This window comes from Lepus europaeus, chromosome 5 (genome assembly GCF_033115175.1).
Source record: "Lepus europaeus isolate LE1 chromosome 5, mLepTim1.pri, whole genome shotgun sequence".
Taxonomy (NCBI): domain Eukaryota; kingdom Metazoa; phylum Chordata; class Mammalia; order Lagomorpha; family Leporidae; genus Lepus; species Lepus europaeus.
Genome location: NC_084831.1, coordinates 82,583,956 through 82,602,915, shown reverse-complemented (window position 1 = coordinate 82,602,915; position 18,960 = coordinate 82,583,956). Strand labels below are relative to the sequence as shown.

The 18,960-nt window shown below is 42.2% G+C and overlaps 1 protein-coding gene across 1 annotated transcript in view; it reads left to right on the top strand.

Moving 5' to 3' along the window:
- Positions 1-10,984, top strand: part of GTF2B (general transcription factor IIB) — a 39,100-nt gene extending 28,116 nt beyond the window's left edge. Inside the window, exons 3-7 of the mRNA XM_062191673.1 lie at positions 2,990-3,123; positions 6,325-6,471; positions 6,603-6,732; positions 8,135-8,416; positions 10,568-10,984. Coding sequence (XP_062047657.1) covers positions 2,990-3,123; positions 6,325-6,471; positions 6,603-6,732; positions 8,135-8,416; positions 10,568-10,701 — 827 coding nt within the window. The 3' untranslated portion in view covers positions 10,702-10,984. The remainder of the gene's footprint in view (positions 1-2,989; positions 3,124-6,324; positions 6,472-6,602; positions 6,733-8,134; positions 8,417-10,567) is intronic.
- The last annotated feature ends 7,976 nt before the right edge of the window (positions 10,985-18,960 follow it).

The following is an 18,960-nucleotide window of genomic DNA, read 5'->3' as shown; positions in this document are numbered from 1 at the left end:
GTTGGGCATTTACCTGTTTTCTTAAACATACCACTAGGATTAGATTATGAACATTAACTCTGTTTACGAGCATTTTGTTTAACATGCTATAAGAGTTAGCATGGTTAGGGCCAGCGTTGTGGTGTGACATGTGAAGCTGCCACTTGCAGCACTGGCATCCTGTATGGTCACTGGTTTTAGTCCCAGCTGCTCCCCTTTCCAACCAGCTCCCTGCTGGTGGCCTGGGAAAAGCAGCAGAACATGGCCCAACTGTTTGGGCCCCTGTACCCCTGTGGGAGACCCAGAAGAAGCTTCTGGCTTTGACCCAGCCTGGCCATCACGGGAGTGAACCAGTGGATGGAAGATTCATTGATTCATTCATTCATTCATTCTCTCTCTCTCTCTCTCTCTGTCTCCCTCCCTCCCTCCCTCCTTTCCTCCCTCCCTCCCACTCTGCTTGTATCTCTGACATTGTAGTAAAATAAATGGGTCTTTGAGAAAAAAAAAGTTGCAATGCTCTTTTTCTGTTCCTTCCCTCCTTTGCTGTCCTGCTGATCCAGTACTTACAGCAGAGTACTTGAATGCTGTCTTATGTGGAGATTAATGTTTTAAAACTTTATCAGGGCTGGCGCTGTGACGTAGCAGTTAAAGCTGCTGCCTGCAGTGCTGGCAGCCCATATGAGCGCCAGTTCGAGTCCTGGCTGCTCCACTTCCGAACTAGGTCTCTGGTAGAAGATGGCCCAAATCCTTGGGCCCCTGCACCCATGTGGGAGACCCAGAAGACGCTCCCAGCTCCTGGCTTCAGATTGACCAAGCTCTGAATGTTGTGGCCATTTGGGGAGTAAACCACTGGATGGAAGACCTTTCTCTGCTTCTGCCTCTCTGTAACTATGCCTTTCAAATAAACCAATAAATCTTAAAAAAAGAAAAAAGCTTTATCACCCACAGAGGGAGAGAGTTTCAGAATGTACTATCTTCTTTTAATTTTCTTAGCTGTTAATAACTAGTATTGAACATTTAGAACTAATTTTAGGTGCTTTTTACATAAACTGTATATGTGTTTTAGCTTATTTAATCTTTACAGTCTTTACAGTCTTTAGAGTTATGGCAGAGTCCACGCTCTTGAGATCTTGTTTGGAGATCTAGCAGGGGAGTGCAGATCCTCTAGCAAGGAAGGTCATCCTCTTCAACTGAGTGTGCAGCTTCATGGAGTGGTAAGGCACGAAGGAGGCACTGTTTTGGCCAGCCAGATCATTCAGATCAACCCTGGTGATCCATGGGGTGACAGATGTCGCAGCCAGATCGCCCTTACATCCGTGAACCCACATTCTTGACGGGGGTTTTAGACTTTTAGCACAGAAGTTCTTTCTAGCTTTCCTTTCTCCTTTGTGCTTGTTGTGTGTACACGTGAAGATGAAAATGGCCTTGCTCCTGCTTTCAACCTTGATCACGCTTTATTCAAAAAACTCATGTTTTACAAAGCAGTACAGAGCTGACTCTGGTTTTGTATCTTAAGCCAGTTAATCTTACTTGTAAAGTGATAATAAAAGTTGGCACTTGCTTTTATAAGGCCACGAGGATTAAGTGAGAACATTTCCAAGGGCCCAATGGCTGGTATATGTGTGTTCAGTGTTAATTCTTATCTACTCTAAAAGAAAATATTGGCAAATACTGAACATTACCCTAAACCAATCAGATTTCCTTATGTCTCTCTCTTTCTCTCTTCCTCTCTCTTGCTCTTGCTTTAAAGATTTGTTTATTTATGTGGAAGACTTGTGTGGCAGAGAGAGAGAGAGAGAATCTTCTGTCTGCTGGTCTACCCCCAAGATGGGCACAACAGCCAAGAATAGGCCAGGCCAAAATTAGGAGCCAGGAACTTATCTAGGTCTTCTACCTGGGTGGCAGAGGCTCAGGTACTCAGGCTATCACCTGTGTCTTCCTAGATACATTAGCAGAGAGCTGAATCAGAAGTGGAGCAGCCAGGACTTGGAACTGGTACTTCAGTATGGGATGTGGGCATCATAAGTAGTGGCTTTACCACTGCACATCCTTGTCCCATATTGTCTGACTTTTTTTTTTTTTTTTTGAGATTTTTATTTATTTATTTGAGAGGTGGAGTTACAGACAGTGAAAAGGAAAGACAGATAGAATGGTCTTCCTTCCGTTGGTTCACTCCCCAAATGGCCTCAACGGCGGGAGCTGCGCCAATCCGAAGACAGGAGCCAGGTGCTTCTTCCAAGTCTCCCATGTGGGTGCAGGGGCCCAAGCACTTGAGTCATCTTCTGCTGCTTTCCCAGGCCATAGCAGAGAGCTAGATTGGAGGAGGGGCAGCCGAGTCTAGAACCAGCGCCCATATGGGATGCCAGCGCCACAAGTGGAGAATTAACCTACTGTGCCACTGCACAGGCCCGTCTGACTTTTGACATGGCATATTTAGCTGTTGCTGCTTTGCTTAAAAAGAAAAGTTTGCCTACCTGTGTTTTTTCTTACTAATTCTAGGCTTAAAATTTATTATATATGCATATATATAATTTGTACAAAAATATTTTTTGTGAAATGGTGACTTTGAAACTTAAGTTCAGACTTATTTTCTACAAAGCACTTCCCATAAAAAACTAAGAAGTTTTTATATTAAGTTGTGCATTAAAACCATTCTGAACAGTTGTCTGGTTTTGTCCCATGGCTGTTACAAATTTTATGCAAAAGTTTTGTTCTGAATCATTATATATTGTTTTATCTTTGTATCGTATACAGATAGCATTATTTTGCTGTTTTTGACCGATTCTTTCTTCCAAGAGTTGGAGTATAGAGAAATGTTTAAAAAGGGTTATTCATGAACTGGCACAACAGTTAAAAGGATACCTCAGGACTGTTGTTTGAGATGCCATATTTAAGGGGAGGCCTATATGTCCTTTTTTAGATTTCTTGGGAATAAATGGGCTGACGTGGGCTTGGCAGTGTTGTCAAATCATGTCATCTTTACCAAACAGATGTGTGCTTATATTCTTAGGTGACCGGGTTATTGATGTGGGATCTGAATGGAGAACTTTCAGCAATGACAAAGCAACAAAAGATCCATCTCGAGTTGGAGATTCTCAGAATCCTCTTCTGAGTGATGGAGATTTGTCTACCATGATTGGCAAGGTAATAAGTCTTTTCAATAGGAAATACCAGGTGTAGGGAGACTAAAGACTTAGGAGCTTGAAATCTTTGCAAAATTATCTGTGACTACCCCAGTGGGAAATCCTGACCTGTGAATAAGATTTGTCAGTAATATTGTTGTGAAGGAGGGCTGATTTGTGCGTATTTTCTTCTGTCTTAAGGAGAGTATACCATCAGATCTAAATGCAGTCTTTATATCTCTGCCCCCCTTTTAGTTTTTTTTTTTTTTTTACATCAAGCACATGTTTAACAAAAATGTGGTCTTTATAAGTTACACTGATATATCTTGAGTATCAAAATGCCCTCTGTTTCCCATCCCCACCATCTAAGATAAATGGGAGCTCAGTAGAGCTTCTGATGGTGAACTTGCCTTGCCTAAGCTTCACAGTGCTCATCTGTAAAGTGAGAATAGCAGAACTTTATAGAGACATTGAGGGACCTTGGGAGTGTATCACAGCATTTTAGGTATAATATGTGCACAGTAAATGGGAGCTGGTATTCTTACGTTTAACACTATCATTGTTTTCCTGGTAGCTTGGCTCTTTTCTTGCTGTGTTACCTGAATCAGAAGTCACAGTGGCAATATTCCAAAGCAGTAATCAACGAAGTATTTTAGGACTTACTCCATTCTACTGCATAGTCTATGTTTAAGGAGGTATCATGGGAGGGGCTAGCACCATGGCTCACTTGGTTAATCCTCCACCTGGGTGCTGGCATCCCATATGGGCGCTGGGTTCTAGTCCTGGTTGCTCCTCTTCCAGTCCAGCTCTCTGCTGTGGCCCAGGAAGGCAGTGGAGGATGGCCCCAGTGCTTGGGCCCTGCACCCGCATGGGAGACAAGAGGAAGCACCTGGCTCCTGGCTTCAGATTGGTGCAGTGCCGGCCATAGCAGCCATTTGAGGAGTGAACCAACGGAGGGAAGACCTTTCTCTCTGTCTCTCTCTCTGTCTATAACTCTACCTGTCAAATAAATAAAATAAGAAAGAAGGTATCATGGGAAAAAGCAGATTGGTTTATGCTCTGATGAATTGCATATCAAATTTTAAGAAACATGGTATGAATTGATATAAATGTTTACAGTATTATATCCAGAAATAACTTTAAGTTGGCTAAATCTTCATTTGCTTTAGTCTTATAGCCTGGAGAAGAAATATACTACTACAGATACATATATATTTTTAAGATTTTTATTTGTTTATTTGAAAATCAGAGTTACAGAGAGAAGGAGAGGGAGAGAAAGAGGTCTTCCATCCACTGATTCACTCCCCAGTTGGCCACAAAGGCTGGAGCTGTGCCTATCCAAAGCCTCCTCTGGGTCTCCCACGCCACGTACAGGAGCCCAAGGACTTGGGCCATGTTCCACTGCTTTCCTAGGTCATAGCAGAGAGCTAGATGGGAAGTGGAGCAGCCGGGACTCAAACCACCAGTGCCCATATGGGATGCTGGCACTCCAGGCGGCAGCCTTACCCGCTACACCACAGCGTCAGCCCCCAGATGTAAAATTCTAACTGATTGACACTGTGACTTCTTTAACGCTTAATTTTTCCATAGGAAATACATGACACAAAAACAGAAGTTTAAAAAGAATACAGTTAAATATTCCTCACTTTTGACCCCCAAACTCTCAGTTCCCACTGCAATCCTCTTTCTCTGTCAAAAACAGGTAACCACTATTTATACTTCTCTGGCAAAAAGAAATAAAAACTTATAAAAGACTACACATATTTTATACTGTTACTGTACCTTTGAGAATACTGATGGACTTTCTTTCCCATCCTTGTCCGGTTAGTAAAATGCCATTTCTCCACGGTGTTTCACTGTCCAGTAACATTAACCTTCCTTCCTTGACAAAATCTTTTTCAGCATTTTTTTCACTAGTCTTTTTTGTTTACAGGTTAGGCTAACTTTGTCCCATTTTTAAAAAGAAAGCCATTTTGTTGTTAAATAGGTTTACTGGGATTTTGCTTAGATTTATTTGCAGGTTGACATAAGGAAAATTTACTTCTTATTGAGGTCCTCTTCTCCAGAAACATGGTATGGCTTTCCATTTCCTTAGGTCTTTTATCCGTCCATCAAGTATGTTTCAAAGTTTTCTTCACAAACTCTTAAGTTTATTCCTGTATGTTTTTGTTGTTGCTATTGCTTTTATAATTGGAATATTTTCATTCATTGTCTTCTAACTAATTGACTGTATATGCAGGGGCTGTTAATTTCTGCTTATTGATCTTAACCATGTCACTTAGGTGAATTCTCTAATAGCAAAAGCAGTTTTTTAGTGATTTTTTTTTAGTACTGTAGGATTGCAAAGGTACCATCTGTAAGTAGCTTTTCACCTTTTTTCCCATTTTGTACGTCTGATTTTTCTCTTGAAAATATTAGTTTTCTTCTCATAGTGTAATCAAATGGCAGTTATAGTGGGTACCTTTGTCTTTTGTCTGATTTTGGTGGTAATGTTGGTTTTTCTCCATTAATCAAATGGCTGTTTTGAGCCTAGGGGAGTGATTTTCAAATATGAGTAAGTACCCATCTATAGTTTTGTATACATTTTTATCAAAAATGAATTTTGAGCTTTGTTCACATACATTTTTAGCACTTTTGGAGATGATTGTATGATTTTTTTTTTCTCCTTAGACCAATTAATAAGATTTATATTTAGATTTCTTTATATTTGTGGAACAGTTTCTCTATAGTCATGGTAAACTATCTCTTAATATGCAGTTCGATTGTATTTTCTAATACATAAATTTTTTTTAAGGGAAAGAGTGTATTGGGGGAAACCCGACAGACTGGAGGGAGGGGGCGAAAAAGGAAAAAGAGAGAGAAGGAGAGTATAAGAGAGAGATACAGAGAGAGATCAAGAGATAGATCAGGAGACGGAGAGAAAGAGAATCTAATACATAATATTTTGTATCATTTATGAGTAAAACTGGACTTTAATTTTCCATCTTCTGTGCTCTTGAATAGTTGTTTAGAATCAGATATTCCTTAAATATTTGTCAGAAAACCTCTTTAAAACTTCATAACCTGGTTCTTTAAAGCTTCATAACCTGGTACTTTTTCTATTTAAGGGATAGACAAGCTGAACAGTACAGATTTCTTCAGCATATGAAGTCAGATTATATATTTTCATAGGAATTGTCCATTCATTTAAGTTTTGGCAAGATTGTAAAACTTTATTTTATAGGGCACAGGAGCTGCAAGTTTTGATGAGTTTGGCAATTCTAAGTACCAAAATCGGAGAGCGATGAGTAGTTCTGATCGGGCAATGATGAATGCATTCAAGGAAATCACTACCATGGCAGACAGAATCAACCTCCCTCGAAATATAGTTGTAAGTTCTTGCCTATGTCCTTTAGCCATTTTGGCACTGACTTAGCATAATTTAATGAACACGTGAAATTTTGATATTACAACTAATTAAGTAACCTAGAGTTAATTAAACTTAGTTTCTCTCCTTTCAAGGATCGAACAAATAATTTATTCAAGCAAGTGTATGAACAGAAGAGCCTGAAGGGAAGAGCTAATGATGCCATAGCTTCTGCTTGTCTCTATATTGCCTGTAGACAAGAAGGGGTTCCTAGGACATTTAAAGGTAGGTTTTTAGTCCATAAAATTAACATACCACAGTGTCCAGCAGCTTTGCCTTAGAAGCCAAGTTGTGTTTTCATTGTTAACAAACAGTAATCCACCTGAGAGTCATTTATCTATGCCTGCTTACTTTGTTCATTCACACATTCATGTAGTGATCTTACTGACTCTGTTCTCTTCTAGCTGTTTCTTCATGTACTCACAGAGGTGATTTAATCCATGTTTTAGTCCACTGCTTGCCTTCTCGTAAGATCTTTTAAAAAAAAAAAAAAACAACACATTTTTTTATCTGCTGCCGCCCAGGCGTATTAGTAGCAAGCTGTATCAGAAGTAGAATAGGGACTCAATCCCAGGCACTCAGATAGGGGTGTCTGTGGGTGTCTCGAGTGGCTGATTACAGCCGTGCCACACAGTCACCTCTAGGAGATGTTTCAATGTGGGCTTTCAGGCAAAGTAGGCCTTTCGTAGAAAGTCTGTACACCGGATAGATGAAAACAGCTTCGGTTCCTAGCACAGGTCTTTATAAATGAGAGAGTTAAACCCTTGAAAGCGTCAGTGAAGTGTTTGTTTGTTTGTTTTAGGTATTTAGAATGTTTGCATTTTCACCCCTCAGTTGGGAGCTTTGAGAGAACTGGTGCTTTCCATCCTTCTTGCAGTTACGCATGAATACACGGCGGCCTGTTCAGTGTTAACAGGGTACTTACGCTGACTTTCACTGCAAAGTCCAGCTTAGCTGACTGCCACACTTACCCTTCATTCAGCCAGTGAACATTTAGTATTTTGCATGTTTTCTTGGGCCAGAGTGAAGAGGTGATGGCCTTTATCATCATCTTTTTTGTTGTCAATAAAACGGGTGTTTGCTAGATTGATTCTAAAAGCGTTTGGTGACTGAATGTTTAGACTAACAGGGCTTGCTTCTCGGCCTTTTGCTAAAATCAAGTGTGTGTAGACTAAGAAGAGTAAGCATTTTATCATTTAACTCTGGCCTGTGAGTACCAGGATCACATGTCCACGTGACATTGTGCAGCTTAAGAAGCAGTCTTCAACTGGAGTATATTCTTTGATCTCCTTGATGCACTCCTTCTAGCAGATTGATATATAAATATATATAGCAGGTTGATATGTGTCAAAAAACAAAGCAGGCTTTTGATAAGTTGAAATTGCAGAGAAATTAACATTTAGAGAGATTTAAGATCTGAATTTATCTTTAAAGTATAAAGATCATTTAAGTTAATGGAAAAATTTTAAATTAGCTCTATGAAATTACTAAATATGGATTAGGGTTTGATCTTTAAGGCATGATTGAATTTTTGCAACTAGAATATATTTTCATAATTAGAAATAATAGATTGTTAAATGAACAACATGACTACCCTGGCTTGCTTACTTAATTTTTTTTCTTTTAGAAATATGTGCTGTATCACGAATTTCTAAGAAAGAAATTGGTCGATGTTTTAAGCTCATTTTGAAAGCTTTAGAAACCAGTGTGGATTTGATTACAACTGGGGACTTCATGTCCAGATTCTGTTCGAACCTTTGTCTTCCTAAACAAGTGCAGATGGCAGCTACACATATAGCTCGTAAAGCTGTGGAACTGGACTTGGTTCCAGGGAGGAGCCCGATTTCTGTGGCGGCAGCAGCTATATACATGGCCTCACAGGCTTCAGCTGAGAAGAGGACCCAAAAAGGTAGGATTCTTGATCGGGAAGAGTGGTTTTGGAGTTGTGAACACTCATGTGGGATTGTTTTATCATTTTAAGTGTGAAGCAAGTAAATGTCCAGAACATTTTCTTTAAATATATTTGAGAGACAGAGACAGACATAGATAGATCATCTATCCACTGGTTCACTCCCCAGATGCCCATAGCTGTTGGATTGGGCCTGGCTGCTGCCAGAAGCTTGAAATTCCATCTGGGTCTCACCTGTGGATGGCAGGGATCAAGTACTTGAGCCATCACCTGCTACCTCCCAGGGTGTCTTTAACAGCAAGTTGGAATCTGAGCAGAGCTGAAGTCTAATCCAGGTGCTGCACTATGGGATGTGGGTGTCCCAAGAAGCAACAACCACTTTGCCGGGTGCCCACCTGTAGAACTCATATTTAATATTTAATATAAGATGTGGTTCTTCAGCATCAATACTTAAAAAACATTTTGTTTTTAAGGGGCTCATAAACAAAGATGTTTAGGAGTATAACCCTGTTTACAAATTTGCTTTTATTATTTGAATTTTCATTTATAAATCTTGTTTTTATTTTTTTCCTCTAAGTATTCGTATTCCTGGTCATTTTTAATCTTTCCCCTAAGCTTAACTTTTTAAATCTTGATGATCACAGAGGCGTGCTTTATTGCTCACTACTTGGCATGGTACCCTACAGATTGATACACTACACAGATATGTGTTGACTGTCAACACTTAACATCCCATGAAGGCTTCTCTTTTTCTCTTTTTGTATAGTTCACAGTTTCTTAATGAAAATTCTAAAGTAAGTAGGTAGAAGTAGTTCAACTTTCTGGACCATTTTTAAATTTAATATTGTAGGGAATCTTTCAAACAGAGGTATTAAGTGAATTTATTTACAGAAATTATTCATAAATTAGTCCTCTGATCCTCCAGAAGATTTATGAAGAGAAAGGAGCAGTCAGTTTTAGATTATTGGCTTCAATAACTTCAGAATACCCTTCCACCTAACTTATGCTGTATATTGAGAAAAATAATAAATGACACAGAGTGTGATTAGAGAGAGTAACCTCCTGAGTTATTTAAGGCACCACTACCTATTCATTTGACTTCCATTCATATTTTTATAATGACATTTTGAGCCTTTTGTTAAAATTGAGAAGTTGGATCTTAGCAGATTGTTCTTTTTTTTTTTTTTTTTTTTAAGATTTATTTATTTGAGAGGCAGAGTTAGAGAGAGGGAGTGACAGAGAAGTCTTTCATCCACTGGTTTACTCCCCAATGGCCAAAATGGCTGGAGCTGGGCCGATCCAAAGCCAGGAGCCAGGAGCTTCTTCTTGGTCTCCCACGTGAGTGCAGGGGTCCAAGGACTTGGGCCATCTTCCACTGCCTTCCCAAGCTATTAGAGAGCTGGATTAGGAAAGGGGTAGCCGGCATCACAGACGGAGGCTTAACCTACTATAGCACAGTGCCAGCCCCCAACTTCTACTTTGATATGACTTTAAAAGGTAAAAAATGGGCTATGGCCATAAAAGGTAAAAAAAAAAATGATTTTTTAGGATAAAAGTGAATCTATTCCTAGGGATTCTACAATAGACTAGAAATATGTGAGCTCAATACCAGTATATGCTTGTATATGTTTGTAATAGTGAAAAACATCTATATATGTTATAATGTGTGTTTGATCTATGATGTATTAGGCAAGGAAAAAGGAGTATAGAACAATATTTATATTGTTCCATTTCATTTCTAAGAAAAATCTCTTAACGTAAAAGTTAGCTAGGGAAGAGGTTGCCAGGGGAGCTTTCAGACAGAAAATTTCAAGTGAATTTCTTTCTGAAAATTATTCACAGATTACTTCAGTGATCCTCAAAAAGATTTATAAAGAAAAAGAGCAGTCGGCTCTAAATACATTGCCCAGTGTAATAATTAGCACTCAGTGCTCTGCTCATGTAAAAATGGTGACAACGCTTTAAGGGGCAATCGCACTGCTGCCCGTTGCTGCTGCTGTCACTTTAGCCCCTGCTTGCTCTTTTGAGTATATATTTTCAGTATCAGTTTTTTTTTTTAACAATCAGTATTTTGGGTTTTGTTTTTCACTTTGGTAGAAGAAAGGAGATAGGATAGAAGATATGCTTAATAATTTGATTTTTGTCTTTTAGAGATTGGAGATATCGCTGGTGTTGCTGATGTTACAATCAGGCAGTCCTACAGATTAATCTATCCTCGAGCCCCAGATTTGTTTCCTACAGACTTCAAATTTGACACCCCAGTGGACAAACTACCACAGCTATAAGTTGAGGCTGCTAACGTCAAACTCTTACATAAACAGAACTTTACCTATTGTACATTGCCCATGCAAAGGGCTGGGCTGAGCCTTTAAGGAGGAAAAAGGACGTGGTACGCATTCCAAGGCTAAATATTATTGCTTGGCATTCTGTATGTATATACTAGTGAAACATATTTAATGATTTAAATTTCTTATTGAATTTTCTTTCTTTTGTAGCAATCTAGGAAACTGTATTTTGGAAGATATTTGAAATTATGTAATTCTGGAATAAAACGTTTTTCAAAACTAAGGTTTTTGTTATTGTTATTTGTAATGTGGAATATATCATAGGTAAGTAATACATACAGTTGGAACTGATAAGGCTGATGAGGTTCCTGTTTTCTATTATTTTTCTTTTAGATATTTAGTGGTTTTTTTATTTTAATAAAGTGATGAAAGTAGCAAAACCTTTTGAGAACCAGTGTTAACGTCCACACATATCTGGTTGGCAGTGAGAGGACTTGTGTATGTGTGAGATTTCTTAAAAAGCAAGAAGTGATGAGCCGGCTGGACCTGGAAAGGCACTAGCCTGAAGGATGCTCAGGTGTCTGAGTGTGTGTCTTTCTCAGTGAGTTTACCAAGCAGAGACTGATGTTGGTAATAAGTAACGGAGCACAGCAGCAGGTTTTAGTTTGGGGATGTTAACGCTGATTTATAGAATGTGCATTTCCATCATTCTGCTGTATTCCTAGCTATATGTACTGGAATACTCAGAGGTCAGAAAGATCCAAAGTGGAGATTAGTGGGCCCTGGAGTGTCCAGAAACGTGAACGTGCACCATTATGTAATTGTTGGGTATTTAACTGGTAGCTTCTGAGGAACATCAGTTGAGGGTCTCTTGACCATCAGATTATTTGAAAACCAACAGAATTTTACTATTTACCCTGTAGGTGGTTTGTACAAAGGACTTGAATCCATGCTGGACATCCCCAGTGTCAACTGCACTGCCCTAAAAACATAACCATGTTGCCATGGTTTTTAGAATCCATACAGAGGTAGAGGTGCTGGTTGTGGGCAGGGTCAGACTGTGGTCCATAGAAAGACATTGCCCTTTCCAGGATCCAACTTTCACTGTCATTTCGCTGAGATGGTGCCCTGAAGACAAACGATATTTCTCCCTTGAACAAAATGTAGGATGCTGGGACTGGCATTGTGGCATAGTGGGTTAAACTGCTACCTGTGATGCTGGCATCCCATATGGTTGCCGGTTCAAGTCCCAGCTGCTCCACTTTTGATCCACCTCCCTGCTAATGTGCCTGGGAAAGCAGTGGAGAAACTATATGGAGTCCCAGGCTCCTGGCTTTGGCCTGGCCCAGCCTGGCCCTTGCAGCTACCTGAGGAGTGAACCAGCAGATGGAAGATCTTTGTTTCTCCCTTTCCGTAACTGTCTTTAAATGAAACCCAGTACTCAGGCTGGTGCTGTGGCGTAGTAGGTAAAGCCGCCGTCTGCCGTGCCAGCATACCATATGGGCACTGGTTCAAGACCCGGCTGCTCCACTTCTGATCCAGCTCTCTGCTATGGCCTGGGAAAGCAGTAGAAGATGGTCTAAGTCCTTGGGCCCCTGCACCCATATGGGAGACCCGTAAGAAGCTTCTGGTTTCGGATCAGCTCAGCTCTGGCTGTTGTGACCATCTGGGGAGTGAACCAGTGGATGGAAGACCTCCTTCTCTCTCTCTGCCTCTGCCTCTCTCTAACTCTGCTTTTCAAATAAATAAGTAAATCTTTAAAAAAAAAAAGGGGGGATACCCAGTACTGCTCAAAGCTGAGAACACTAAAGTCAACATGGTACTGTAATCCAAATATGGTATTATTTAGTGATGAGTGATGAGATTTACAGTTGGCATGGCTCTGCCTCCCTACTGGACACCAGCTTTGTTCTCCAACAGCTCATCACACCCCTACATCCCGTATATGGACCAAGAGCAGCAGAAGTGCCTCCTAGTGTTCCACAGGCTCCAGCCACCAAAACCTATTCAATGAAGAGGAAGCTAAAGCTACAACTGGAACTTAGAAACAGTTATTTTTATAACTAGTAAGGGTCAGCATGTATACATTACAGAAAATTTTGAAAAAACACCTGTAGAAATAACCATTACTTTGGTTTTCTTTTCAACTGTTTGCATTTCAAAAATGTAATTGATTCAGGTGTAGTAATATGACTTGTTTATAGTCTTCATTTTCTCAGTTAAATGTATTTATGAGGTAACCAGAAAAATGCAGATAAACAAAAAATCTAATCCCTGCCACTCATATATCAACATCTTGGTGGTTTTTTTTTTGTTTGCTTGTTTGTTTGTTTTCTATGAATTTATAAAGGTTGGATCAGGAGAACTGGTTTTAATAATCTGGGGGCAGAGGGAGTGTTTGCGTTCTTTTGAGAACAGAGCTTATATCCTTACAAATATTTCTTGAAACTAAAGGAATTAAGATGCAAGTTTTTCTAAGTTCTCAGAAACAACCTGTTTGATTAAATCAGCTTAGTATTGAATAATGAATAAGGAAATAATACTAATTACTAAATAAGGAAAAAATGTTCAAAGGGTGAGTAGTGGTGGAATGACAATTTTTTCTTCCTACTCCTGTCCTCACAGTTGCGCTTTTCAAAGGGGCATTTTTAGCTGGCGCCGTGGCTTAACAGGCTAATCCTCCACCTTGCGGCGCCGGCACACTGGGTTCTAGTCCCGGTTGGGGTGCTGGATTCTATCCCGGTTGCCCCTCTTCCAGGCCAGCTCTCTGCTATGGCCCGGGAAGGCAGTGGAGGATGGCCCAAGTGCTTGGGCCCTGCACCCGCATGGGAGACCAGGAGAAGCACCTGGCTCCTGGCTTCGGATCAGCGAGATGCGCCGGCCGCAGCGACCATTGGAGGGTGAACCAACGGCAAAAAGGAAGACCTTTCTCTCTGTCTCTCTCTCACTATCCACTCTGCCTGTCAAAAAAATTTAAAAAATTTAAAAAAGGCATTTTTGGTTGGAATTGGATGTGTCATTCATGACACTTTGTGGAGTCAATCTACCTACTGGAACATTCTCCCTTAGAGAAGTACATTTCCCCAAGCATGCCATGTTTGGGGCTCAGTCCCCTTAAACAGTCACTACCTGAATAGGACCTATGCCATGCTTGCTTTCTTCTTCCAGCTTGTATCTTTGTAAAGAGTTTTCTGGTTGGATGACTTTCTACTAAAATCTACTCAAGATGTGGCATGTTCATTCTCAACTATTTAACCCTAATATCTAATATTCAGAAATTCAAAATATGGCCAGGCCTTAATAACAAGTGAAAGGAGTCTAACATGATACATTCTGAATAAATGATTAAACATGATTTGTACTTAGTGCTGAGATGTGAAAAATCCTATATGGGACCAGTGCTGTGGAGTAGCAGGTAAAGCCACCACCTGCAGTCCCAGCATCTCATATAGGTGCTGGTTCTAGTCCCGACTGCTCCACTTCCAATCCAGCTCTCTGCTATGGCCTGGGATAGCAGTGGAAGATGGCCCAAGTCCTTGGACCACTGCACCCATGTGGATGGGAGACCCAGAAGAAGCTCCTGGCTTCAGATTGGTGCAGCTCCGGCCATTGTGGCCAGCTGTGGAGTGAACCAGCATATGGAAAACCTTTCTGTTTGCCTTTGCCTCTGTAATTCTGCCTTTCAAATAAATAAATCTTATTTAAAAAAAAATCCTATACCTAGGTGGACACCCACTTCACTGAGAGATCACAAAACTTGAAGCCAGCTTCTGATTGCCTACATTTTAGGAAGTTAGGGGAGCTTAGCAAGACAATGCCTGTCAAACTGGATGGTTCTTGACATGCTCAGTATTTTTTTTGTTTAATTTTACCTGCTTCAAAGAGCAACAGAGAGATCTTCCATCTGTTGGTTCATTCCCCAACTGTCTGTAACAGCCAGGTCTGAGCCAGGCCAAAGCCGTGATCCCAGGACTCAGTTCACGTCTCCTTCATGGGTGGTAGAAACCCATGCATCTGAGCTTCTGCTTCTTCCCAGGATGCATCAAAACAGCCACTCAGTGTTTTGCACAGTGGACAGTTTCATTAATACAGCCCTTCCCATCGAGGTATTTAAAACAGAAGCTCACTGGAAGCCACTTTCATTCACCATCTCTGCTACTACTTTTTTGAATTCAAGGATTCAAAAGTTTCCCGGAATCTAGTGCTCTGGTACAGTCTCTCCATTTTGAACATCCAAGAAGCCCAGAGAAACAAGACGAACTGCCCAATTCACTTAGCAGCAAAGAGTGAGGTCTCCTTTTAAAAAGCGCACTTATTTTACTTGAAAGGCAGAATTTCAATTCACTAGTTCACTTCCCAACGCCCACAATTGTCAGGGCTGGGCAAGGCCATGAGCTGGAAACTCCATTTGGTTCTCCCATGTGGGTGGCAGGAACGCAAGTACTTTGAGGAGCTGGGATTTGATCAGGCACTCTGATAATGGGGTGTGGGTGACTCAAGTGAAAACTAACTGCTATGCCTAACACCTACCCCAAGACTAGGGTCTTTGGATCACTCTATCCAATGCTCTTTCCACTAAACCGTCTTTGAATCTCATTTTCCAGAATGGACTTTAGTTGTACCCTTCAAGTGGAATTCTACTCAATTATGAAAGAGAAGACTTAAATGCAAAACTTGAGTCTGGCTTCTTCGGGAAAATTTTTGGGAGTAAATCTTAAAATTATTTTTATATCAGTTCAGGTGACAAGGAGTTAATAGCTAGAGATTATTCTTTAGTTCTTCCCCCAAACAAGATGCTTCTAAACTAGATGCCTCTTGATAGTAAGCCTTTGTGTTCAAAACAGCGAATGTACTTTACCCATGGCTGTCTTTGGTTCCCGAGCTAATTTTGTATCACAGGTGCAAGATTTACTTTAATTATCAAGATGAACAACTAAGGAGGTCAGCCTATTACCCATCTGGTCCTAATCCAGCCAAGAGGCCTCTGTGCCCCATGCCAATATTTCCAATTGTCAGCGGCCCTGACTTTTCCTGCTGCTGGAGTTTTAATCTCATCTGCCAGTTGTGGAGCTCCTGAAAGATTCCCTGAGCCCCTGCCCACCTCCGCATACTCCCCCTCCCAGACATTTACACACTCCATCAGGGTCTCAGGATCCTGGAGTGCAAGGCGTCGCTGCAGGAGCACCACGTGGCTGATCTCCGGGCCACGGAGAGCCCAGAAACTTCCATTCATAACCCACACGGGCGTCTCTCCGGCCCAGGGGGGATTTTAACAGCCAATGCAGGAGGCTCAGGGCTGCACTTGGTGAAGGACAAGGAGGGAAAAGGCACCTCTGAGAAGAAAGGAACTTTGCCTCCCGCCATTCACAACACTTAGGGCACCATGTGTGTGGGCCTGCTTCCACTTGCCAAGCCGCTCTCCAGCGGACACCAGCTTGCTGTGCTGTAATGCAGCTGGATTCTGCTGCTATCTCCCTGCAGCTAGCACCTGCATCAGAGATGGCCAGGAGAGTTGCACAACCTGTCCCTGCTTCAGATGCCAATTGCAAGTAGTAAGTTGTCACCTATAGCTTGGACTATAAATTGGGGCTCCCGGTACACCATCTGTGGGTTCTGTTATGAGCTACAGCAACTCACAGAACTCAGGGAAACACATTTCCTGGTGTGTTACACAGAATGTTGGAAAGGATAAACGGCCAGATGAAGGGGTGCATGGCGTGTGGGAGGGGGCGCTGAGTTCCATGTCTTCTCTGGATGCGGCACCCTCCAGGAACCTCTGTGTGCTCCTCTCTGGAGGATCTCCTAACTCTGTCTAGGGGGTCTTTATGAAGACTTCACTAGTAGGCATGATTGGTGGCAGCACTGGCATTCGTAGCTACCTTCATCACCACGCCCTTCGATGGAGTATGTGTGTGTAGGAGGTGAACAACTGAGCACTCCAAACGCCTAATCATGTAGTTGGTTCTCCAGAAACCCAGCCCTGGTCCGAGGCTATCCAGGATCAGGCCAAGAATCACTCGTTAAACACAAGACGCCCCTGCTGCCCAGGAAATCAGACCGGTCTTAGGGACTCTGTGTCAGAGAAAAAAAAACAAAACAAAAACCTGGGTTTGGTAAAAGTCTGCCTTGGATGTCTCAAATAGTAATCTGAACTAAAGATGACTTCTTTAAATTTTTTTTATTTATGTGCTGTGGCATAGTGGGTGGGGCCGCTGCCTGAAATACCGGCATCCCATATGGGTGCCGGTTTGAGTCCAGGCTGCTCCACTTCCGATCTGGCTCTCTGCTGTGGCCTGGGAGAGCAGTAGAAGATGGCCCAAGTCCTTGGGCCCCTGCGCCCATGTGGGGGACCTAGAAGAAGCTCCTGGCTCCTGGCTTCGGATCGGCGCGGCTCCGGCTGTTGCGGCCAGCTGGGGAGTAAACCAGTGGATGGAGGATTTTTTTTTAAGATTTATTAATTTTTATTTATTTGAAAGAGTTAGAGAGGTAGAGACAGAGAAGTCTTCTATCCACTGGTTCACTCCCCAGATGGTCACAATGGCCGGAGCTGTGCTGATCCAAAGCCGGGAGCCAGGAGCTTCTTCCTGGTCTCCCACGCAGGTACAGGGGCTCAAGGACTTGGGTCATCTTCTACTGCTTTCCCAGGCCACAGCAGAGAGCTGGATCGGAAGAGGAGCAGCCAGGACTAGAACCGGCGCCCATATGAGATGGTGGCGCTTCAGGTCAGGGTGTTAACCCGTTGCGCCACAGTGCTGGCCCCTGGAGGGCCTTTCTCTCCCTCTCTGCCTCTCCTTCTCTCTGTGTGCAGCTCTGATTTTCAAACAAATAAATAAATATTAAAAAAAATTTATTTAAAAAATATCCCTTTGGCTTGCAACTGAAGAGATAGACTTCTGGAAAGAAAAAAAACAAATGCTGGGGCAGGGGGAAGAGGCGTAGGTAATGAAGGGAACAGCTAGTGTGGCTTACAGACCGTAAATCAACCTGCAGGACACACGGTAATTCTTACTGCGGGTAAATGTAAGCACTGCGAACACACCGCAGACAACATTGTAAAGCCACAGAGAACTTGTGCCATCTCAAGGGATGGCTGGGTTTGAAAGTGGACAGGGAACCGGTGTGTTGGAGGCAAATACTCGCAATCACTGCACTGACCAGCAATAGGCCTTAGAAAAGTCTAATCTCGTTTGTAAGATGAAGGAGCTGTACTAGATAACAGCTGTTGATACTCATCCATAGCCAAGGGGGTGTCAGAGCCTGTGCAGTGTCTACTCCGAGCTCCTGCTACAGCGCTTTCCTGAACCACAGAGGCTGGAAGGCAAAAGCGGCCAGACTCCTCTGAAGCTAGCGCTTGCCATTAAGATGCAGCGCTGTGACGCTTGAAGCCAAAGGGGGGCTCCTGGCCTCAGCTGTGGTGGCATATATTGTGTATGCATCGAGCTGGGGCAGGTTTGGATTCTCCAGGCATCTGCCAGGCTGTGGCCTGAGCACCATCTCCTTAGCTTGGTCCTGCGCTGGCGCTTTGGGGGTCAGTCCCAGAACCCCAGTCTGGTGTCTGTTTCTTCAGTCCTCCCTTTGGTTCACTTAATCCTCAGACCTAAACCCTTTCTAGAGGGAATTCTGTCCTTGGAGGAGTCGGGAGCTAGAGCAGGTCATGGGTGTTCCTCAGATGGTATTTCCAGAGAGGTGCATCGAGTAGGAAACATCATGATTGCCATTTTATAGATGAAAAAATTGAGGCACAGAGAGTATCCTGCCCGGGACCCACCGTTTGCTGTAGGTACTCAGTCCTGTTCCCAATCAGATGCTTCCAATGAGTACTTTCAGATCTGAAGTTCTCACCCTTAGGTTTCCCAGGCACTAATGAGTGATGATGTAAAATTATGGATCGATGCCTGCAGGAAGTTTGACATTCTAGCAATCCCAGGATCAACTTCAAGTTATTTCAGCCATGGGACAGCTTCAACTCCAACGATGTCGACAAAACCAGTGGGCGCAGGCTGGTGCTCTTGGGACCATGAACTTTCCTTCTCAGAGGCTGTATGTAGCAGTCAGGCCCAGCTCAAACTACAAGTTTAGACTTTGCACACTGCTCTGGGTTGCTTTAAGATTGATAAAGGTGTTACCAACATTGTGCCTGGAGGAGTGGACAAATGGGTTTCTGTGGTAACTGGTTTTGGAATAAAATGGTACTTCCCCACGAAGAGTCAAGGTTTTATCATGAAGCTTTGGAACCATGTGTACACGAGTGAACAGAGA